General features: G+C 49.6%; 1 protein-coding gene across 3 annotated transcripts; it reads right to left on the reverse strand.

The window, feature by feature from the left end:
• On the reverse strand, positions 1-24,010 carry Camk1g (calcium/calmodulin-dependent protein kinase I gamma). Of its 3 annotated transcripts, none has more exons than XM_011238932.3 (14): positions 23,830-24,010; positions 15,668-15,788; positions 13,374-13,502; positions 9,972-10,046; positions 8,611-8,749; positions 7,647-7,770; positions 7,479-7,520; positions 6,023-6,098; positions 4,645-4,757; positions 3,930-4,008; positions 2,374-2,461; positions 1,712-2,139; positions 987-1,102; positions 1-857 (listed from the first exon to the last, which is right to left on the reverse strand). In XM_011238932.3, the coding sequence occupies exons 2-13, from the start codon at positions 15,757-15,759 to the stop codon at positions 1,012-1,014; spliced, it is 1,476 nt and encodes a 491-aa protein (XP_011237234.1). In that variant the 5' UTR covers positions 15,760-15,788; positions 23,830-24,010; the 3' UTR covers positions 1-857; positions 987-1,011. The 3 variants fall into 3 exon arrangements, with proteins under 3 accessions (XP_011237234.1, XP_030108815.1, NP_659066.1); XM_030252955.1 differs by lacking the exon at positions 7,479-7,520 and adding an exon at positions 15,235-15,322 and having other exon boundaries at positions 23,830-23,980; NM_144817.2 differs by lacking the exon at positions 7,479-7,520 and having other exon boundaries at positions 23,830-23,937.
• Positions 24,011-24,511: the final 501 nt, after the last annotated feature.

Genomic DNA, 24,511 nt, shown 5'->3' on the forward strand with positions numbered 1-24,511 from the left:
TAGAGAAAAATATGTCCATTTTATTTGAGCACAACACAGAGCACGAAGCTTGAGGGTATGAGGCAAGAACACAGAGAGACAGAACAATGCACCTGACTTTCAGGGGAAGGGAGGGAGCCAGAGGCAGGAGACCTGGATGACATGGAAATAGTCCCCGAATCCTTAATTAGGGATATATGAGGTGTGTGGCCAGCAGGGAGAGAAGGCTCACAGTCCATAGTCACAGCTTTCTCTAGTCCACCATGGAGGATGGGGGCACTGCTGTGAGATGGAGGCAAGGAGAGCTTTGGAGTGGCCTGGGTCTCCGTGCAGTGGGAAGCTAATCCTGGAGGAACGGACTGGAGTTGTGAGTGCTCCCAGGCCCCTGGTGCAGCCTGGCATTCATGCGAATAGGCAGGTACTATGATAATGGGTCCAGTCTGGCCGTGAGGCCAGATAGGCAGGAGCGAGTCTGCAGAGCAGGGAGTCTGAGTTAGACTCCATATGGCTTTGCTTGAAGAAAGTGACACAGCCTGGCCAGCCCATAAAGCTTTTCACAACAAACAACACGGACCCAGATGAGCACTATCTATGGACACTGCATGGAGCCACTGCACGTATGATGTGGGGAAGGGAATGGGCAGGTCGGGAGACCTGGAGGCTGGGATGCTGGAGGCAGGCAGGCCACTCATCCTGCTTGTGGCCTCAGAGAACGTCCAAGATTGGGGCTGGCTCCTCTGGACTTCCTGTGAGTGTCTGCCCAGGCAGCAACAGCCCTACTGCCTCAGACCAGCTGCTTTGGCTATCTCTATTCCACTGCCCCCCTTCCTCAGGGCAGATGCCAGCTCAGAGAGGCAGAGAAGAGCCAGGAATGTCTCCTGAAAAGGGAAGCACTGAGTGACTGACTGCAGGGCTTTCAGCCCCTCCCTTAGCCCCAGGAGTGGGTGCTCCTTTCTAGACATCAGATCCCCTACTCCCCAGCTTGGCCCACTCGCCTCAGACCTTACCTGAAAACCACATGGGCTCCTGGGATCACATAACGAGACACACCCCAGTCTGCCCACCCCGGCAGTGGGTGCTGCCACCAGCCTTCACTGGTACCATGACCTCTGACTTGAAGTTCCTGAAAAGGAGATGGAGTAGAGTCTTTGAACTATTGGAGGTAAGAAGGAAAACATGTTCTTCACACACACACACACACACACACACACACACACACACACACACACACACACACACAGTGTCTGCCCAGTCATCTCTTTCTGAAGTCCTGATGGCCCAGACCCTGCTGTGAACATTTACTTCCAGGGCTCCCTTCTTCCTTCCTGCCCCAAACAGGGAAGCCCTGGTAACCGGAGAATCTAACACCAGTACTTCTTACTCACACATTTGCCTTTCGCTTTTTTTCAGGACTTAGGACTGAAGGTCTCATGCACGTGCGGCAAGTCCTCTACTACTGGGCTGAGGCACAGCCAGCCTCTCCACTTGGCCTCTACCATACCTTAGTGAGGCATTTTATAGATGAGCAAACTTCAAGCCAGAGGCCAGACATGGCTGGCAATGGTTTCTCTGGCTGGTGGCAGAAGTTTTCCTTGCCTGGGCCCAGAATTCTTTCCACCCTGCAGCTACCTATTAGTGGACCTGGCCTTTGCAGTCACATTCTTCAGCAAGTCATTCCTGTCCCTTCTGAAACAGATGATCAGGGTGAGGCTTGTTGCCTGAGACTACGTACTGTTTTTTATTGGCCTTTCTGAAGAGGGTAGGCTCAGAGCAGTAGGAAGACTTTCCCTTGTTCCCAATATTTAGACAGCTGGAGCAGCAGCCACAGGGCCCCGTGGCTAGGGGGCCCTGTTGCATGGGCACTAGGCTACTGCTGATGCGCAGGGAGCCGTTGACCAGGCAGTTGAGTGAGCGGCCACCACTGGGAGCTGAAGGCCGGGAGCTGTGTGAGCAGGGTAGTCGGGTCAGTGCAGGAAGGGGTGTGCTTGGGTCCAGGATGGGGGCCTCTGTGATGGAGCTGTCATGGGAGTCTGGTCTGGAGACTTCAGGAGCAGGGGACACAGGTGGCCTGTTCTCCACCTCTTGGCGGACACTGGGGCTGTGCAGGTTCATGTGCAGTTTCCTCATGTGATGCACCACCGCAGCTGCGTTGAAGGCTTGCTGAGGAAGCAGGGAAAGTGTCTGGTTGTGCTCTTGCAGAGGCTGCTGGGTTCCTGCTTTCTTCTCCCTGGGGGCTCTGGAAACCACCCTGCCCACTTCCCAGTTCACAGAGAGCAACACAGCGAGCTGCTGTTGTCTGGGAGAGGGATGCCCTGGGAAACCCTTCCACCAGCCCCAGACCGTCCAGCCTCCCAGGGCCCAGGACAGCATGCTCAGCCTCTGAGCACAGCTCACCCTCCACTTGCTCTTGGCAAAGTTCTTCTGAATCTGGAGGCTGACAGATGGATAGATGTCCCGGTGCAGGGCTGTGTTTCCATCAATCCTAGCATGTAGGAGGAGACTTGGTTACCAGGTGGCCCTGGTACTCAGTCAGAGGTTGGACAGGGCTCTGTGCATGCAGGGCCATGTTGAGTTGATAAGATACCCGAGGAGAGGGGTGACTCCAGCAGGACAGGGCTCCTAGATCTTCCTGGGCAGGTCATAGGGGCTTAAGCTTTAGCAAATCAGAACCTTTTAGAACAGAGTTGGCAAACTGTGGCCTTGGGGACCAATCTGTCCATCACTTGCTTTTTGCAAGTGATAGCTCACTGGGTGCAGCTATGAGCAATGACAGGCATTTTCCATGGCTCTTTGTGTGTTCCTAAGCAGTGATAAGTGGTTGCTCTTGATTGTAAAGTTCAAGTGTTCATACATCACCTGTTCCTTTACAGACCGTGTATAAGTCCTGGCGTCATAGGGAACTATGGCTCTCATCTCCCCACCCTATGTTTGATCAGAAGCAAGTCCATGTGGGGCTGTCCTCCACAAGGCCACCGTATGCAGGCCATACCTTACTCCTCTCTTCAGCCTCTTATTTCACCTGTCTCTAAGTATTCCTTAGATATAGGACATGTGCACGGTATTGGCAGAGCCACCAGGGGACTTGAATAAGTGAGAGATGGCGCCCTGGTTTCCAAGAGCCTCTACTCTAGCTGTGTGGTATTTCAGGCCATGGGCTAGAGAAATTCATGGCAAGCTGTGTAATTAAAAGGACAAATGGAAGATCTGGCAATCTGTGTAATGGAAGATCTGTGGGGACTAAGAAGTCAGGGCTGAACTCAGGGCAGTGATCTGGACATGTAAGTCAAGAGGAAGAATATATTTCTGTGGTGACCAAAGGTGTGGTAAAGAAAAAGCTTGGGGTGAGGGGAGAGGGAGGCAGGAGGAGAGGGCTAGCTCGTGAGTCTGAATCAGAGATATTTGGCTAGAACTGTGGGCACTGAGGAAAAAACAAGACTGGATCAGGTCAGGGAAAGCCTGGAGAGGTGAGGCTTCTGTGCTTGCTATGGGGGAAGGTGGGCACAACTCTTAAGATCCTGAGCAGGCGACAGGAAGTAGTGCTTCAAGAGTCTGTTTACCATCTTGTAAGTTTACTTGTCACGTGACTCTGTGTGTGTGTGTGTGTGTGTGTGTGTGTGTGTGTGTGTGTGTACCATACACCACTATCACACCACTATCTTTGGAACTAGGCACTGACTTAAGCCTCCTGGATGGCTAAACACGCTAGGCACTCAGCCACCAAGCTTCATCTCCAGCAACATGCCCCTCAGGACAGGTTGCCTCTTTAGTCATCCAGCTTGAAGATAGAACCCTTGGCCTTTGCTTTTAGAAGTGGTTAGAGCACGTAGCTGGCCCCTGCAGGCCACACTGGCCCAACTCAGTGCTGTGTGCTGGCCAGCTGGGCCTCATGAACATCACTGGCTTTGACGTCCCAGGGCAGCTGGCTCCAGCCTACCCCATTTCTTACTTACCAGGGGTGTCTGAGGGCTTTCTCGCAGGTGTACCGTTCGTTTGGGTCCTTCTCCAGCAGATGGCAAATAAAATCCTTGGCTAAGGGGAATATCAGAGATTCAGCTAAGGACCAGATTTCACGACTAAAAGAAATTCACTTCTGGGCTGGTGGGAGGCAGTGAGTGCATCTTTAGTTAATCTTCTAAAGAGACAGTTTTAAGAGTCTTAAAAAAAAATCCAGACTACCTAACAACCCACCATAAGCCACCAAGAAGAGAGCTCTAGGCAGCCTCACCCACATGTACAGGGGAGCCTTGCCAGTTACGTCATGCCAATGTGCCTGCACCCCGTGTGCATACATTTGCTGGTAAGCACATGGGTTAGCATGTGAGTGTTGGATCCTTCCAGCTCTCTCCACCACTTACCAGGCTCCACAAGCAGACCTGGCTCATTTTTTTCCAATACAGAATGCATGCTGCCTTCTCTCTCTCACATAGTGTGTATGCCACCTTCTTCCACATCAGGGTCAGTTCTGTTCTGTTACCTGACCTCACGTTGTGCCCCCCGCCTGTAACCCTCCTCTCTGGGTCCTAGCCTCAAGTACTTCACCTGGCCTTTGAACTGGGGAGAGACTTCTCTGCTCTCCCTGGCAGCTTCTGCCGCATGAGCCCCAGGGACTGTCTTCTCCATTAAGATACTTTCTCTTACAGCCTCTGCTTTGTCCTTCATGCTCACCTGACTCAGAAATGTCATCCCAGAACGGAGACTCAAACTCGTAGTAACCCTCTTTGATCTTCTCAAAAAGCTTTGATTCTGTTTCTTCATAGAAAGGGGGATAGCCACACAGCCTGCAGGAAGACATAGTCTGTGAGGAGTTCCCTCCTCCCTGGACCACCCTCTCTATCTAGCCTCCCACTGCACAATTCACAGTCAGTGAAGGTCTCAGACCGGCAGTGTGACTACAAGAGCACATGCGGAGCTGAGGCCTGGAGAGGAGACTTTGAGAGGATCCTTTGCAGGACATCTGCCCACTGGGCCCTCACTTCCTCTGGCTCTTGGGTGATCTCTACAAAGGATTCTTATGAAGAACGAGGAACGCTACTGCAGGGGATTAAACTGTTTTGGTTTACTCTTTGAGACAGAGTCTCATGTAGCTCAAGTTAACTTCAAACTTGCTGCATAGCTAAGGATGGCTCCTCCCCTCTGTCTCCTCTTAGGATTGTACATTGTGCTACCATACCCAGGTTATTTAAAAAAAAAAAAAAGATGCTTTAGTTTAATTTTAATGTTAATGTGTGTCTGTGTGTCAGATCAGCCTGGAGCTGGAATTACAGGCCTGATGTGGGTCTTCTGGAAGATCAGTAAGTGTTCTTAACTGCTGAGTTATTTCTCTAGCCCCCTTCCTACCACTCAGTTGTAGACTGTGCTAGGATTGAACACAGGGTTTCATGCATTCTAGGCAGGCGCCATGCCAACTGAGCTACATCCCTTGGCCCTAGCCTAGGAGATGACTCAGATGTTATCTGAGTAAATGAGTTAGAGAATAATTTAACAGAATCCACACTGAGCGGCAACTGTTACTTCCCTAAGAACAAAGCTGGCTGCTATGGGGGTGGGAACACATATTGGGGGAGAACCCTTGGGAAGGCTAGGAAATGGAGCACCTGAGCATGTGTGGCAGAGAGAAAATGCTGAGAATCTTTAGTTTACGATGCTGCCTTCAGATGGTGTCACTGCTAGGTTGGAGGAGCTGAGATACTTCGGCCTACATGGGTTCTAGGCCTTGATCTCTCACTCTCTTGATGGTTCTACAGAGTGGCTGGCCTCACGTTTGTACAGAGGGTGGGAATGCAGTGCCCAGGAGAAGGGTAATCCATGGGCCTGAAGAATGAGCACAGGCTGGGTTCTGTCCATGGCTTGATGGAGTTCAGTGACACCTATGCACATAAGTGAACCTCTCTCTCCCTCTTCCCCGCCTCCTCTCCCTGCCCCTCTCCCCCTTTCCCTCTCTTCCCTCCCCTGCCGTGTGTGTGTGTGTGTGTGTGTGTGTGTGTGTGTGTGTGTGTGTGTATGTGATTTCTCAGGGAATGCACTGATACCAGCTTTTACTCACAGTATGTATGTGATGACACCAATGGACCAGCAGTCCACAGCCTTACTGTAGGGCTTCTGGGCCAGCACTTCTGGAGCTGTAGAAAATCAATCGTAGGTTCAGGGCTAGGGACAAGAAAGGAGGCCCGAGAGAGGAGTAGAGAACAGGAAAGGGATGGAAGTAGGGGACAGAAGGGTAGAGTAGGGAACATCCATGAGACTGAAAGCTCCCCAAAGGTAGAGATGTATCTCCCCAAGCAGACTTCCTTAGAGGAGAGACCTGTTCCTTCATCAATCTGGGAATTCCCATAAGCTGTTTCTAACTCCTCATAAGCCCAGAAGTCTGCAGCTTTGCTATTTCCAATGGACTACTCTCTAAGAGTAAGACCTGACTCTGCTCATCTGGAGGCCCCTCAGGGCAAGGGTCGTCTCTGTATTCAAAGCAGGGGTCTGCTGGGTAGCATGGTCTCTTCCCCACAGCAGCAGAAGCCCTGGAAGGCAAAGGCTCCCTTCCTACTCTAGTCATCTCAGGAAGCTCCCAGAAAGTGACTGGGAGTTGCTCATCTCTGGCACTTGCCTAGTGCATGAACTTGAGGGCTCAGTAAGGGAAGCCATGCTTCCTTTGGATTGGGAAAGCCAGGCAGAGACCTGCCTTCTGAATGTACCCCAGTACTGGGTTTAGTATCCACAGAATTCCACATCTTTAGGTGAGTGACTAAACTTCCTGTGGGAGAGAGCAGGTTCTTCCTGGAAGTCTGGGCTCTGCCTCCCACTTTCCCGAGCCCATCAGGTGATGGCTGGCTAACTATTCTCTTTCCTTTCCTCTTCTCGAGTCCCAGGTCTGCTAACAACAAGTGCCTGGTCAGGTACTTCTCTGGTCAGGAGTCCTGGCAGCTGAGTAGAAACAATGCCCAGCCTCCACCACTCTCCTGTGCTTCCTGGAGTTCCAGGAGTTACCCCTTGGGACAACACTCATCATCATGTGGATCCAGACTCCTAGCAGTTGGGGGTTCTAGTGTAGGAAGAAAAGATGGGGTGAGTGCCCCACCCCTCAGCTCTCTGCTCAATCTCAGGGTTGTGATGGTAGAAGAGTGTGCCTAGAATCTATTGGAATGGTTGAGGGCAGCCTCTGTAAAGAGCAGGATTAGATAATCAGATAGATGAATATGTCTATACACAGTCATCTTTCTATGTTCTCTCTCAAATCACTGTTCTGCTGGTCAGTTTGTCCCAGGCTAGAGTTATTAGGGAGAGGGGACTTCACTTCAGGAGTTGTCTCGATCAGATTGGTCTGTGGGCACGTTTGTGTGGCATTTTCTTGACTTAGGATTGATGTGAGATGTGATACCCAGCCTATTGTGTGTGGCTCCATCCCTTGGCAATTGGTCCTGGGTGGTATAATTCAGGCTGAGCAAGCCATGGGGTGTAAGTCAGTGGCAGCATCCCTCCATGGCCTCTGCTTCAGTTCCTGTGTTTACCTTCCTTCTTGAGATCCTTCCTTGACTTCCCTTCACGATGGGCTATAAGATAAGATATAATGGCCTGTCCTCGTTTGGTCATGGTGGGTTATCACAGCACCAGAAAGCTAACTACAAGACTAGTGGTTAAACAGACAAATGGCTCCACTCTGCTGCCCCTGGACTCACCCACGTAGCCTGGGGTCCCACAAGCTGTGGACATGACTCCATTCTGCTCCATCTTGGATAGACCAAAGTCAGTGATCATGATCTTGGAGTTCTCCTCAGGGGTGAGGTACAGCAGGTTTTCAGGCTGCCGAAGGAGAAGACATACAGCATAGAAAGGGGCGTCCTGAATAGTGTGCTGTCCTTGATATGGGCTTTCATAGGAAGGGAAGCCCTGGGCTCCCAACTCAGAGGCCACAGCCCCTTTCCCTATTTTTCCACCTCCCTCCCATCTGTGCCCTTGCTTCTGTACCCTAGAATTCTGCATCTTGTTTATGGTCTTGTCTTTGCTCCTCCCTACTCCCAACTACTCCAGACTGCATTTTGAGGGACCCAACCTTTGGCTAATTGTCTCTTATCCCCCAATGCCTACTGCAGTAGTGCCCACTGTGGTTTAGACCCTTAGCATCTGAATTTGACTGTGGCTGTGGATCCCTTTGACATTGTAATGAGGGAACATTTAAAAGGTCCCTGAGACCCCAATGGAGGAGTCAGGGGAAGAGCTGAAAGAGCTGAACAGGCCTTATCTGACATCCATGGGAGGGGAGGTCCTTGCTCCTGTGAAGGCTTGAAGCCCCAGTGTAGAGGAATGCTAGGGCAGTGAGGCGGGAATAGGTTGGGGAGCAACCTCATAGAAGCAGGGTAAAGGAAGATGGAATAGGGGGTTTGCAGAGGGGAAACCGGGAAAGAGGATAACATTTGAAATGTAAACAAATAAAATATCCAATTAAAAAATAAATATAAAAAAGAAAATAAAACTAAACTAAACTAAACAAGTAGGAGGTCCTTGCAGAGGCCCAGGTGCAGTTGGACAATGGTTGTCTATGCTCAGCATAAGGAATCTTAGGGCAGAAAAAGCCTGTGAGTCCAACCATGCCAACACTCTCATGTGACATGCGTTCCCCACCCAGCACTCCTGCCCCATCACCTTTAGATCTCTGTGGACGATGCCATTCTCATGAAGGTATTTCACCGCAGACAAGACCTGCTGGATGACCAGGCTGGCATCCTTTTCTGTGTAGACACCACGCTCTAGGATCCGGTCAAAAAGCTCACCTCCAGAAACACTGTGGGCACAAGAATCTGATTCCATAGCAGGCCAAGCACTTCTCTGTAGCCATGGGCTGTAAGCATGGGCAGGCACCCTGAAGTGGGGTGCGAGCATTCATTGCTGGCTCAGGACACTCCTTCTGGGTAACTGAGCTATCACTGGGGGTCATTTGGTTCAAGTGTTGGCTGGCCTGTTTCTGGAAGCTTCTATTATAATTCAAATAGCCTTGGGTAGAGCACCTGGAAAAGCTAGGAATTCCTTCCTATGAATACCTTTGTTTCCTGCCTGGACACAGGATTGGATATTGGACAAAGTGTGAAAATGAGATTAATGGCATGCATTTACAATGGGACTTCTTTCTTTGTTAGGGAAAACTGAGCTACCTGCTGCTGAAATTTCAGATGGGGACCTAGACATATTTTAAACTTGAATGGTATGGGGAAAGAGGACTTTAGAGCTTAAAGATAAAGCCTGACCTCCCATTATCCGTGAAATCATGTATGCTATGTTTCTAAAAGTTTCCAATCAGTACTAGAAGATTAGCATGCTAGAGAACCCATAATCTCTGATGAAAGATCATATTCTCCTTGAGTATATTCTTCACGAATCTCTAGATATCATGTTAAGCCTGATTCCTTGCAGTGGTAGCATATCCACCCCTGGTACCACATGAAGCAGGTATGACAGTGACAGAGACCACTCTACTGAAGAACCATTTCTGTCTTACAGAAGGATACAGCACATAGCCTGCATTTAATTCAAGCAGCTCGCGCTTGAGAGATTTGTTCTTTATACCGCATTGAAATCATCTACTCGAAATTTCTACTCTTACAATCAGTTTATCTTACAATGATGTTAGTATGTTTACCATCAAGTCCATAGAAATGGACACATTAAAAGGGTGCCAAAGAAAGGTTTTGGGGGTTTACATTATACCTGACATTTTCCTCTTCAGTGGCTGAGTGCTTGGGAAGTCCCAGAAGACCTTATGGGAGGCAATGAATGTGAACAGCTATTGTCTGTTCACAGTTAGTACCCCAACAACTTGGAGCCTGTGCTGGCATGAACTAACTCAATAGTCGGCTCAGTGTGACCTCTCAGCCCTGCACCGGAAGCACAGTAGTCCACAGGATAGCATTTCAGAGCCTCTGAAGCCAGTTCTTGACTTTATCTGGCAGGCATTTTCCCCTGCCCCCCACTCCTAGGCCTCTGTGGGGGTGAGGGTCATCTTCACTTACAGCTGCATGACCAGGTAGTAGTGGGTGGTGCTCTCATAGATGTCCTCCAGGGTCACAATGTTCTCATGCTTGATCCTGCATAAGGTAAGAATCCTGTGATGGGTACAGGGTTCAGGTGATCCAGACGAAAAGTACAGACTCGCACTCAAAAGTTTGTAGTGACTGTTGGATGGCAATGTGTAAGAGGACCGTGTCTCAGAGAAGCCTTGCTGAGGTGGCGAAGCAGCTGAGGATGACAGACCTCCTCTGTGTGTGGGTAGTACCACCCCAAGGGCTGGGAGTCCACACTGAATAAAGAAGACAGTGGACTGAGAACCGCATTCACCTCTCGGCTTCCTGACTGTGGATGCAGTGTGCCCAGATGGCTTACGCTCCTACCAGTTCTGTTCTATGATGGACTAGATCCTTCAAGCTGGGAGTCAGAACAAACCTCTCCCTTTAAATTTGTTTCCTCAGGTGTTAAGATTGTCATAGTAACAGGAAAAGCAATAAGTAACCACAAAAAGAGTGTTGAGATATGAAAAAGGTAGATTCTGATTTTCTGTGGAATGTCTTAGATCAATGATATTACCCCTTAAAGGACGTGAATGCATCCATGTATCATCTATCTATCTATCTATCTATCTATCTATCAATCAATCAATTTATCTATCTTTATCTGTCTCTTATCTATCCCTCATCTATTTTTATCTTATATCAATCTTCCAAACATCTATTTATCTTTCTAATTATTCTTTGCATTGTGGTTTTTGGTCTTTCCTTCTGCCCCTCCCTCCCTCTCTCCCTTTCCTTCTTTTAGCAGGGTGTTACTATGTAGCTCAGACCCAGGCTAGTCTGGAACTCATCATGTATACTAGGCTGACCTCAAACTTGTGCAGACCCTCCTCCCTCTGTCTCCCAAGTGCTAAGTTCATTTACCACCATAGTCAGCAACATATTTTTAAAAACTAACAACTTTTAAAAACGTATTTACTTGTGTGTGTGTGTGCACATGTATGTGTGTGTGTGTACACACACACACACACACACACACACACACACACATGCATAATTGCCTGTGTGAATTTATGTTCACCATATACCTGCAGATGACTACAGAGGCCAGAGGGTGTTAGATTCCCTGGAGCTGGAGTTATAGGCGCTTGCGAGTCACCTGATAGAGGAGCTTTGAACTAAACCTGGGCCCTTTTTAACATCACTATGTACTCCTAACTGATGAGCCATAGTTCCACTCCTCTAGAGACATAATTTTGATTGTTATTAGTGGAGGCTGGGGCTGCCACCCTCACCTATAAGGTAGAGGTAGAAAGCCTGCTAAATAGCCCATGGTGTACAGGCCATTCTCAACATAAGATGGTCTGGCCCACGGGTTGTCCTGCTGTCCTGCCCTAGAGTTAAGCAGAAGAATTATGACAAGTGAGAGGTCTGGCTTTCCCAGGAGCTACTCTGTGGAGGCCTGGGGAGGAAGACTGCCTCCAAGAGGCTGAGATTGAGTTAGATGGGCCTAGGACTTTACCCGACTCTGGAATATCCTAGCTTTCTTTATCTGGCTTTCTCAAATCCTCACTTTTGTTGTTTGGTTGGTTGGTTTTGATTTGAAAAGTGCATTGATCTCATGTGGTCGCACTGGGATTAAAAGAGAAAAACACAGATGGCTCAGTGATTAAGGCGCTTGACTTGAGTTTAATCCCAGAAATTCACGTGAAGGCCTTCAGACCTCCACATGCCTACCATGACACCTGCATCCACTCATCATATACAATGCACATACACAAGAGTAGTAAATATATTGTTAAAAAATAAATCTTTTTTTTTTTAAGAAAATGCAAGGCACAGTGCTCAGGGGAAGGGATAGATAGTATTAGCTTTATGATTTAAGGCATATTTAAATCCCAGAGCTGGTACTGTTGGTTCCTAGGACTCCACCACCCTCACATGCTGGCAATGTCCACACGAACTTCTGATTATCCCTGCAATGAACTGATGTGCGCTGAAAATCTAGGCTGTTGATACAGTGCAGTGAGAAAGGTCACTATAGTGTACCCGCCAGGCTCTTCCACGTAGGGATAATCAACACAGAGACATCTACAATCCATATGTTCCAATTAGTTTCTTCCTGTTTCTTTGAAGTCTATGCTTTTTGTTCTTTATTCTAATCAACTGCATCACTTTCTACTTAGTAGGGACTTGGCTTAGTCTCAGAGTCACTTTAAATGCTCTGCTCTTCTGAACTCTTGTTGGCTAACCTCAAACTGGATCATTTTTTCCTTGAGATGGCCCTGTGTTCGATCTTCCTGTCTTCACAAAATCCTGCCATTCATGTTTTTATCACTGTGTAAATTGCTGTGAGGGTTTTTATAATGAGTCTCCCACCCTCTAAGCTGACTCCTAACCCACCGTCTTCCACACGTAAGGTGGTGGTGGGAGGTGATTATTATTCTGATTCTGTTTTCTTACCCCAAACCCTCCATTGGTTCTCTTTGTTCATAGAATAAAGCCAGCATCCTTGATCCTAGGACCCTCTGCCAACCTTGTTCCTCTCAACATTCTATTCTCACTGCCTGTCCTTGATGCTACCCACTCAAAGCTTCGGTGATTCTAGGATAGACTCTCTCTCCATACACTTCCATGATTCTGCACAAAAGTTTGCAAAAACTCTTGAATTTCCTTTCTGCTCTGCCTCCTTGTGCACAAAATTCCACTCATTCATCAAAGTCTTTCTTCTTTGAAAACATTATCTAATAATCCACATTCATCAGGCACCTGGGCCAGCAAGCGTGAACCTGTCTCTTCCACACAGGACTTTCTGCTGGATTGCAGAAGATGAAGACCATAGGAGACAACGTAGTTATGGATGCTTCTCTTCAGCTGGGCAATGTGGGCTCCTGGGCAATGTCTGCCTCATCAAATGGCTCTGATCATGGGTCACCTGTCACCCTTTAATATGTCACAGGCTCACTGTAAGAGTCTCACTGTGAACACTGGTGATGCATCCGTGTAGCCTCCTGCAGTTTCCCAGCTGTGGGTTTTCTTTGGATCCAACCAAGGCTAATTCTGGGGCAGGATGGATGGAAGCCAGCAGGATTCCTGCTGCCTCCTCAGCTATTGATTCTTCCTGCTGATGGCCATCAGCTGGCGTTTGACTCTCTGAGCCAATTACTCTCTGGCCTACACTTATGAACCAGTGAGTCCAACTAGTCAATTTGCTGGGTAAAAAATTTCATCTGGCACAGCTGCCTGGGCTTAACTGACTAACCTGACACAGCAATTCGAAGGGCACAATACCCACAGCTGTGGAAATCAAGCTCATTTGCCATAAAGGTAATTTGGGAAGGGCAGGTCTGAATCTCACAGCTACACCTGCCCCACCCCAACTCCCTTTCAGCCATGATGCCAACTCACCTTTTCAACACAGCGATCTCATTCTCTAGGCTGCTGTCCCGGAAGGCTGGTGACTTCTTGATACATTTCAGAGCAAAGAGTTTCCCAGTCACTCTTTGCTTCACCAGGAACACCTCTGAGAAAGCTCCTCTGTAGGGAAGAGGCCAAGACAGAGAATGTAGCTCTGGCTGGAAGAGAGCATGCCAGAAACCAAGGGGAAGTGTAGAAGAGGAATGTATGGCTGACAAGTTTCCAGATGAGTGGGGTGCTCACTGCCTATCTGACATACCAGTGTGCTCTCTCCCTTGAGGATCACACGGGACAGACGTGGGACCAGGCAGTCACGTTTCCCTATGCAACCCCACAGACTCTGCATTGGCTCTGGACATTTCTCCACATGGACAACCCCAGCAAGGCTCGCCAGAGCCGTGGGGCCATGTGGCTGGCAGTAGTAGCAGGAGAGAACAGACTCACATGCAGTGAGAAAAGAAAACCCCTGGATCCGTTGGATTAGCTTTTATTTGTGAATCATTTAACTTAATTTGGTGGGGTCTTACTACTTTCAGACTGCTCACAAATCCCTAGGGTCATGGAATCCTCTTGCCTCGGTTTCTGTGGTAGCTGGAAATACCAGTGTGTTTTATCAGCGCACTGCTGGTGATCATCCTGATTCTGACCCCAGAACACAGGGCAGACCGTCTCTCCTCCATTCCTGCAGTCTCTGTGGATTTGGGGGCATGATGGACAGAATCCTGGAGGATTGGCCTGCTCCAGGAGTGAAGGGCCCTGTGCATCTGCCATTGGAACCTCAGCTAAGCTAAGGGTGGGAGCTGGAACTTGATGGTGGCTGTGTTAGCATCTTCGCTTTTGAGGTGAATGCTGTGCCGACCACTCCTCTGTGCTGTGTTACTGGAGAACCAAACAGGAGCAAACCTATATGTGTCCAGAACAGACACCGTTTTCTCCCGTTCGTTATGTTTGACTTTCTGATGGCTGAATCTGCAGGTGTGGACCTAAGGGATACAGGGATGACTGAGAAGTTTATGTCTAAACTACTTTAAAAGCTAAAGCCACAACTCTCAGAGAGCTCCCGAGTCCCTCTAAGGTTTGCACGGTGTTGCGGTGGCAGGCATCCCGGAGCACCAGGAGAGAAGGCATGTCTGCCTCTGGAATGTCTTCCAGGAGACAGCGCAGCATCAGCTCTTGTCAGCCTGGGCTTCCTGCTCCACCTCTTTCTAGTTTAGGGCTGCTTAGCAGATAATTTCTGATTCACTTGTGCGCCTTGTCTCTCTCCTGCCAACTGCCACTTTCTAGACACCCCCATGCTGGTAAGGCCCTTGAAGGAAGGCGAGGGCTGTGACAACCAGCACTGACACTGTGTCCTCCTGTGCACGCAGAGTCAGACACCTCCCCGTGTAGGGACAGCCTGAGTTTCCTTTCAGTGGTGCCTGGTGCCCATCTGTCTGCAGAAAGTGTGGGCACTTCTGCAACCATCTGAGGCCATGGCCTCCTGGCCAGGGCAGGGTCAAGTGACACTTTGACTGCACTGACTAGAAAGCCTGCTTGAGGGAGCAGCCTGTGGACTCCTTGCTTGCCTAGGTCCAATTATTCCTGGCTCATTAGCCAACCAACTGGTGCTCCAAAGAGGCGACGACTGGTGGCTGGAGCTGCTGGCTGGCCTATGTCAGAGCCTGTGACCTCCTGGGGACAGGCGGGACTGAATGGTGAGTCTGCCCCAGACATGCAGCCTCACATGGAGTCAGCCAGCCGTGTGATTGCTGTCAAGAGGAGGCCCAGACACCATGGGCTCCAGCGTTTGTAAAGCACTGGAATAAGGAGAAGAGGAGAGGTGAAGGGAAGCCATTGTGGGCGAGGAACCCACCTGCTCGCTGGGCCACAGAAGCCCCTTCTCTTCTGTCGGAAGTGGACATTGAGGCTGACTTGGTCACATGACAAAGGAAATGAGGAAGCTGAAAGGGAGGCCCAGGAAAAATGTTCCAAAGACACTGGCTATGGGGAGGTGCTCCCCAGTCCCTCCCTTCTGTGATTAGGTCAGGAACGCTCAAGTTGCCACAGATCTAGGAATATGGTAGGGGCCACTGGGCTGTCTCAGGGTACAGAATCTGGAGGTGTCTCCTGAGGGCTCCAGTGCATTAAAGTCACAGGTACCTTTTATGCCCCTGGAATCACAGGGCCATAAAATTCTGCCCAAGTCTCTTAATGCAACTAAGAGAGTTGCAGGGACTGGGCTAGCCCCCCTAACCTCCCTGACAGCAGGCAGCCCAGCCCTCTGAGCCCCAGCCCCAGGAACTTACGATCCCAGCACTTCCATGAAGATGAAGGTTTTCCTGATGTTGGTGGTCTGTTTCTTCCAGGAACTGCAGTCCTCCTCCTCCTTACGCCCCATGTCCTCCAGAGTTGAAGCTGCCTGAGAAGCTTCATGCGGAGGAGGGGAGAAAGACAAGGTCTGATCAGAGTGTTTCTCGAAGAAGACAGAACAGGTTGCAAAAGAATCAGAAACACCCAGATCGTGATGTAACGGCCAGAAGGAAAGCCTGGGAGTAGAACCTGAGAAGTGGCAAAAATAAGAACATTCTCCCACTTGCATTCTAAAATTGCTAGAGCAAATCCACTGAGTGACTGCTCTGTGTCTGCTTGGGAGGTGAAACAGGGGTGTAGATGGAAGGTGGAAACCCAACAGAAATCTGTGTGCACTAGTAACGGTGCACAAGACACACATTTACACGCTGCATCTAGCTTTTGGGCATCCCAGATGAACCCAGGAACTTCCTGTGTTTATTCAGCCTGGCTCCTTCTTACCATCACAGTTCTGCCTCCTGTTCTTACTCCTACCTGCCACAGTGTCTGCAAAGGAGCAGTGTGTTTCCCCTGCCATCCCCACAGCATGAGCATGGAGCTGGGTAGACTTTTGTGAGCATCTGAATTGAAGCATATCCTCATTTGCATCAGAGCTCTGGGGCTGCACCTGGGAATGCTCCTGTGCTGCTCCAGGAGCTGGATATGTGATGATAGACAAACTGGACCGTGGCCCTCCTTCTGGGATAGCCAGGCAAAAGAAGCAGGCAATGAGCCAGCTAGCAAACTCCCATGCGGATGACTAAGTGACCAGACACTTGGTGTGTAATGGGGACAAACAAGGGTGTCTTCTAATAAAGCCAATGGAGGCCTTGTAAGCAGGTTGGATTTAGGCTGAGATTTGAAGCTGGCAAAGGCGTCAAACAAGTGAAAACTGCACAGAGATGCTTCCCCAGAGAAAACTAAAACAGGAGGGCCTCAAGATGGGGAAGCCAGGCCAGCAGGGAGCATGGTTGCTGAGTGTCCAAGAGTGACAGGAAAGAGCAGTTCTGCCAACACCCTACCTCTTGAACCTGACAGAGAGATGGGTGCATGTGTCTAGTGGTTATTCCTTTTAGACAGTGGCTGTCTGTCTGATCCCACCTTAAATAAAAAACAATGTCTATAAAATCTTGAGGCCTTTTAGAAGTCTGTGGAGAGAATGCAGCCAGTAAAGTGCTTATCATGGAGGCATGAGGACCTGTGTTCGATCTCTGGGAAAAGCTGAAGAGAGTAGCACTCACTTGTAACCCCAGCCCTGGGGAGGTGGACTGGTTGGGTTCACTGCTGGGCTAGCCTATTCCACTCAGGGAGCTCTAGGTCTCAATAAACAAAACAAAGCAAGAAACAAAACGAGGCCCCTGAAGAATGACAGCTGAGGCTGTTCTCTGGTCTTTACATATGTACACACTCACACATGCCTACACACATGTGCACAAAATCCTGTGTTTCTTCAGCTCTGTGAAGAGCACAGGTTTGGAACTGGGGTTCAAATCCTCTCTCTGCTCCATATTAACCTCTTGGGCTGGGTGGGGCAGGTGCCCTGAGGAGGACTGATAGGGTGTCAGGCCCTTTGCAGATTCTGAATTCCAAATATCTCAGGATCCTTGGTGTGGGGGAATGCCTGGACCCCACCTACCAGGCAGCAAGAAAAGGAAAAGGAAGAGGAAGTTTTGTACTTGAGCTTTTCAATAATAACATGTCAATCTTGGTAGTCTCCAGGGACAGTCTCCTATTGGGTAACACCCTAGGGGCAGGCAGTCTTGAAGAAAGCAGGGCCCAGGGTAAAAGGTGTGCATGTCTAAAGGTGCACAAAAGACAAAGTTGGTTTGCATGCCTCCCCTTTGGTTTTTCCCCTCCACAGAACAACAGGACAGGAGCTTGTTCCACGTGAGGGGCTAATGAAGAGCCTGGGCAAGGAGACCTCAGCTGTGCACATCACTCCCCCTGCAGGAGCTGTGGAGAATGGCTGCCTGCTCAGTAGGAGGCTCCCAGGTCTCATTAGCTGATCTGTGCTCAATGTTCCTTCCTTTCCATTGCTCCTAAATAGCTTTAAAAACATAGTATTCTTAGCTGAGACGAAGCCATAGAAAACATCTTTCCCGCCCACCGCTCCTCCCATACATAGAGTCCTAACAACTTGGCTTCATCATCTGTGTGGAACACTCAGCGCCCCAGATCTGGACCCTACACCTTCAGGGACTCCTACAATCCATGGTGTCATGGAGACCTCCTGGGAAGGGGGCCCAGGCTAGGTAGGGTGGTCACAGGTGGGTAGGGAAGGAGCTGCCTACACCCCCAGCTGGGTCATGCTGCTTTCTGCTCCAGCCTCACTGGCCTCTTCTCCCCTGACTTCAGCAACCCAGATCTTTCAGTAGAAGAGAAAAATTCAGAGACACCCTGAGCACTAATATTATTTGGTTTGCTTCCAAGGCACTCTGCCTCACACTATTTCCTATGACAACTGCCATCAGATTTTAGAGCGTAGGAGCAATCCCCACAGAGTCCTCTGAGACTTAGGACAAATTTCACCTCCATGGAGGCCTTCAAGAGGCATCCTCCATGTTGGCCTGTGTACCCAGTTCATGCCCTTCACTCCTCAACAAAGTGAGATCATTGTGAGGATTCTATACCAAAGACTTGTGGCAAGGAAAATGACTATGTTCACATGCAATCATCTCTGAATCATAGAGGTGACATTCTTTCATTTGGTGAGCATTTATTGAATGAATACCTCCTATATACCCAGTACTGAATACAGATATTTCTGTGACACAAGTCTGACCCTTAAGTGCTTGCAATCTAGAAAGACTGCATCTATGTAAGTAGACAGGTAAACAGGCAAAGTGCTAGGTAATGAGCCTGAAGGACAAGCGTTCTCAATATGCAGGACCCATTACTAAGCCTGGTGCACACAGGAGGTACAACTAGCCTCAGCCCCTGGAGATTGGCTGGGAGGGCTTCAGATAGGGGCTAGGTTTAAGATGGGTACGAAGCATTCTTTGCACTGCTCTGAGCCTGCATAGAGGGTGGCACCCCAGCTGAAACCCACGATATGGAGTCCTGACCGAAGTTCAGGAGGAAGGGAACAGGGTGGCAACAGAAAGCCAGATTGCCTTGCTTCTTGCCATTGTCCTGGCAGCAGTAGACTAATGGGATCTGAGTCTAGTACTCAATCAGCAGAGCCTCTCTGGGACATTTTACCTAAGTCGATGTGCTTCTTCTTCTTCAGTTCCCCTCTCCTACAATACATATGGCACTCTGAAGCCACCCTGTTTCAAGTAACCATCCTTTCTAGAAATAACCCCATAGACTTGCTGTTGTAGTTTCTGTTTGGTCTTCCTAGCCTCTTGGGGGGTCTTTTAAGCTTGTAGCAAGGGAAGAGACAAAGGGAACACTTCTTCCCAGAGGACATGCAGGACAACTACAGCCCTGGCATGTATGAGTCCTTTCTGTACTTCCAGGATAGGTGTTCTGGTTCATGTTGGCAGCCAGCCTGGCTACTGATGAGATGCTGCTGAGAGATTCTTGGGCCATGAGCCCAGCAGGTAAAAGACCTCTTCCTGGTGACCCCTAGGGCTCACTATCCTGTCCTTCCCAGCTCCATTTGGTCTGGCTCCATACTACACCGGGATGGAACTCTTGGGAAGATAAGGCATGTCTGCAGTGTCCTCCTCACTGCCATCATGTGTAGAGATACCGTAACCCCACACCTCCTGGAGCTTCTCTCTTACCCGTACCCCCTTGCTCCACATCGTCTCCTCTCTGCTATTTGAACTATTTGGGGAGTCAGTGTTGCCCTGCTAGAGACCTGGAATCCTTGTGTCATTACCTGAAGGCACTCAATCCCAACCCCTTCTCTCCACCCTATGCACACAATGCAGGGATGAGATGGTGCCTCTTCGCTGGCCTAGACACATCATAAGGGTGAGGGTGGGGACAAAGAATCTCTGAGTGCAATCTCTGTGGTTCTAAATGTGCAGATAATGGCTCTCAGTTCTACCCACAGGAGACACTGGTATACTTTCAGTACTCCTGATTGTGGTTTCTCAGTAAGAGTGTGCCTCACCAGCTCTCACTAACCCCAGGTGAATCAGGGTACTCCAAGACTTGTTCTTTTATCTCTGCTGCTGTGGGCTGAGTCTATCCAGAGTCTCCCATACTAAGCATGTGCCCTACACCAGAACTCTACTGTCAGCCACCCTCAGACTTCTTTGCCCTCTTCTCCCAGATTGTTGGAAGCATGGCACTGAAGGCCTGGGGGTACTAGGAGGGAAGTTATCAGTTGTGTCATCTTTAATAAAAATATGCACCCCTGCCTCCAAGCAGGGGCGCACACATCCACAGAGCCACATACCATCTGACTATACTGGTCCAGAGGGTGAAAGCCGGAGGTTTCCCTGACCTGGTACCACAATTTCCTAAATTCTGGCCTGTACCAGATACTCTGTATCTGTATCTTTGGATTCCAGAGTCTGGATAGGGAACACACTAGAAGCTCCTATCATGGTTTGGCACTCTGACACTGTGCAGCCCAAAGGCAGATCACTATACACCTCTGGATTTTTACCTTTTTCTTTAGTGAAAGATGGAAACTTAACTAGATGAGTCCCTGTTTCTCGGCTGTACGTACTGAGAGGAACTCTCCGTGAATAGTTTTTCTGCACTGATGTTGTACGCAGAGTCCTGGTCCACATCAGCTCCTGAAAGGCTCTGAAGACTACTACAGACATGTGCTTACTGCAGTCTACCCTGCCAGTACTCACATTTCCTTGATGAAGTAATTTCTTATTACCCAACAGCAGCAGAATGGACCTGGGTCTGCTCAGAGCACGCACAGGATCATGCAGGCAAGGTCTTCTCCAATACCAGTTTTTACATTGTCTTTTTGAGGAGTACATGAAATTCCCAGAGTTCACTGTCATCCATCACAGCTCTACCCTTCTTGTGGTGTCACAGGCACGGGTGACATCTGCACACCTGGCATAAACTGTGTCCAGCTCATAGGCTGCAAACCAGTGGCTCATCAGCCATCAGGATCCCAGAAACTCCTGGGGAGGAACACCCAAGCCCACTCCGTTCATTCTTAGCCTTTGTTACCAGCTCTGCATGTACATTTCTGTTCACAAAATAACTGGAGAGTTTCAGTTGGCCTGGAGTTTATTTTGGATGAAAATTCACATGTAATTTCCACCTGTAAACTCAACCAAATCACCCTACTGCTCGACAAGTCAGCTTAAGGCTGAGTGCGCATGTCTCAGGCAGAAGCAAGAGCACTCTCCGTGGCTTGCTCTGGTGGCTGAGAGGTTGGCACACAGGTGACAGCATTAGTCAAAAGCACACTGGCCTCCTCAGTTTACATCATCTGCAGAATGGGAACACCTATCATCATTCTACTACACTGTACTCCCACGAGATCAAATGCATCAAAGGGCATGTGCATCTGCTCCAGCACCAGCTGGCATACCTACAGCATGGTACCCGAGTCAAACACTAAGCATGAGAGAAGAGCGGGGGCAGCAGGTGATGGTTTATCCACTGGGGACATCCCCATAGGGATGGCATTGCAGGAGATGTGAAGCTGCTTCCTCCGCCCCATCACTGCTCTCCCAGGGCCCTTATAATGTGAGCTACATCTCCCTGTAGTTCTGAAGGACTAGAAGACAGACCACTTTCTGATAGCCCAGCCCCAAGTGCAAACTCCATAATTCACATGGTCTTCAGCTGAGAAACCAGGCATCTTTCAACAGGGAGGAAAACCAGCCTGAGTAGGTTTCTCCACATGTCACATATTGCTGTCCATTCTGAGGAGTTAATGGCCATCACTTGTGTGTCTGTGTGTGTCACACATTGATGGCTATGATACCTAGCACTCATGCATGAGGTGACTCCTCTGTGCAGGCCTGGGACTCATTCCCATTGAATTTCATCACCTTGGCTGGGGCTTTCAGAGGGGCCAACAAGGACCATATTGGAGAAATGCAGAGTACAGACAGGGGGGACCCAGGATATTGCATCAAGATGCTTGGAGTTACAAACCTTCTGTCTGGGGACATAGCTCTGACACTCAGGGACAGGCTGTGCAGTCCTGCCCCCATTGCTATTTTCTGGCTGGCAGCTGCTTTGCCCCAGCCCCCCTTGCTGCCTGCGGACCATGGCATGGCGGCGTGCCTGCAGTTGTAGCAGCAGCCACAGCCTTTCCTCAGACTCCATTGCTCCTCCTCTCATTCATGCCTCAGCTCATTCACTCCCTGGCGCTGGCAGGCTGCTGCGGCTGGGCGCCGTCACTCGCACGCACTCCGTGTGGCAGTTTATTTCTGGCTGGGTGTGCATGTGTATGGGGGAGAGGGAACAGAGAAGAGCCCTCCTTTTGGAGAAGAAGGCTTTTTGTTCCCTTCAACCAGAATTGCTCCCAGGCCTTGGGGACTATTTAGGCAAGGACTGAGCCCCTGGGCAGGGTGGTACTAGGCACTTTGCAGGCATGATCCCTGCTGTGGATCCACCTCACACCATTTTATAGCTGAGATACTGATGGATAACAATGTTCAGGGGGAGATGCCCTGAGTCAAACAGATAGTACGTGGCCGTTCTAAGGCTTCCAGTGTCCTTGTCACTGTACCACAGGACCTGTTGCCTCTTCTGGAGGTGGCCCATGGCATGGTGCTCATCTTATCCTTCCTCTTTCTGACACTGTCATGCTGCATAGCACCTGACTTATTCCTGGGAGACACATGGCTTCAATGATCTGACAAAGGCTGAGTCTCCTGCAGTGTTCAAATCCTCGTTGTTGAAGCTGGGGAGCAGTGTCTCTTACCTGAGCTGCTCCTGGATCCATCTTAAACCTTTGCCTCCTCAGCCTTCAGGTTTTTCCCAAAGTTTCCGTCATCTTTAAACAGGGCTCTTTTACACACACACACACACACACACACACACACACACATCACAGCAACATGGAAAAGACTGGTGTTCAAATGCTGCCAGGACACAAGGGATGCTGGCTTTATAGCTATATCAGTCACCTTACTTCTCTGAGCTATATACTAAATGGGTTGCAGGGGACCATCTAGCACATCACTGGATGGATTAAAAGCCCATTGCCAGCTGCAAAGCGTGGCAGTATCAGCTATTACTAAGCACTTTGTACTCTGGTTCTCATCCTTGGCACTGGCTTAGCTCAGGTCCACAGGAATGATGGTCCCAGCCCAACCGTGCTCTGTGACCTGGAAAGATTCCTTAACCGAGACAGAACCCGCTTGACCCTCTTGACCCAGCTCAGAGATTTTTCCTCTTGATCAATTTTCTGTTTCCAGAGCAGGAGGCTGGCCAGGCTCACACTGCAGCTGGCCCTGCAACCACCTCCTCTAGTCTCAGGGTTAAAGCTGTGCGTCAAACTTACGTGGAGAGAGGGGCTAGCGTGGGTGGTGAATCCGAACCTACTCTGAATACCCCACAGAGCAACACTGGGCAAGTTTAGACTCCAGGAACAGATGAGCCCCTGGGGAAGGTGAAGGGACCAGCTATGACTGAAAGCTTTAGCTTATGTCTGTGTCCTGCATCTTTATGCAGCAGCCTTGGACCTGGGGTGGGAAGCTGAACCCTGTCTCCGAGACCCTGCTGCAAGGCCTGAGGCCATCTGCCCCCCCAAAAGAGCAGCCACAGGCTATTTACCATGGCCTTTGTATCCACAAGCTATCCATCCCCACCAAAGATGCTAGTGTGGGTGGGGTAAGCCATCTCCTTTGATAGACGAGTTAGGTCCCAGAGGTAAAGGAATGAAGGGTGAGCTAGAAGAGGGGTGCTAAGGAGCTATAGGTCCTGTTACCCCCTCCCATCCCCAGCCATACCCGAGCTCACTGGGCACAATGCTCTCCTATTTCTGTCTCTGCCCGTAAGTACAGAAGGTTCTCCTGGTCCAGCCCAGGAGGAATGATCAGATATCCCCCCCAGGAAGCACCTACTAGGGCCTCATACAGCTTCTCTTTCCATTACAACTTACCCTTGAGACTACAAGAGCCAGGAGAGACTGACAGGGGCTGAAAGGAAGTGAGTCTTCAAACCCTCTCCCTCTCCGTGCCAACAAGATAACCTCCCCAGAGACCAGAGAAGAAACAGGCTGTCTTACCCAGGGGCTCACAAGAAAGGTGCTCCAGTCTGTGATCTTGGCCAGCAAGCCTGCTCCTACAGGTCTGTGAGGATTAGCTGCCCCAGTGCTTTAACAATAAACCCAATTAAAGGGGAGGAATACAGGGGTTTTCTTTCCCAGGACTGTAACCAGGCAGCCTTAAAGGGGAGTAAAAGTAGCTAGAGTGGTTTGTATCTCTCCTTGCTTTTCTGGGCTCTGCTCTTCCTCCCTCCCTCCTAGGGAATTAAAAAAAAAAAAAAAAGCCAAGCTCAGAAAGAACCCTTTAATGCCCGAGTAGCTGTTTACACACTGTGTGTTTGAGGGCACAGCTGTGTTAAATGTTGTCTGCATTGATGTGTGAATAACAGAAAACAACGTGAGATTAAGTTGTGGATTTCCCCCTGAAGTGTAAACAGAAAAAAAGCAGAGAAGCTGTCTGGGACTGCCTGACTCAGTTTCCACTTTACACAGCAGTTGCTGGGTTAGGTGGTCTAAAAGCCCCTTCCCCCAGCCCTGGAACGGATCTGTATCTGCTGAGAAGTGGTCATCCTCGCTGAGCAGTGAGCCTATTATTTTGTCTCCGAAGGAGGAGGGAGAGAAGCCCCTGGTTTGGCAGGTTCTAGCCTAATCTCTGATGCCTCTCCTCTCCTCTCCTCTGGGCCCCCAACCCCATTCTGTCCCC

Source organism: Mus musculus, chromosome 1 (genome assembly GCF_000001635.26).
Source record: "Mus musculus strain C57BL/6J chromosome 1, GRCm38.p6 C57BL/6J".
Classification (NCBI taxonomy): domain Eukaryota; kingdom Metazoa; phylum Chordata; class Mammalia; order Rodentia; family Muridae; genus Mus; species Mus musculus.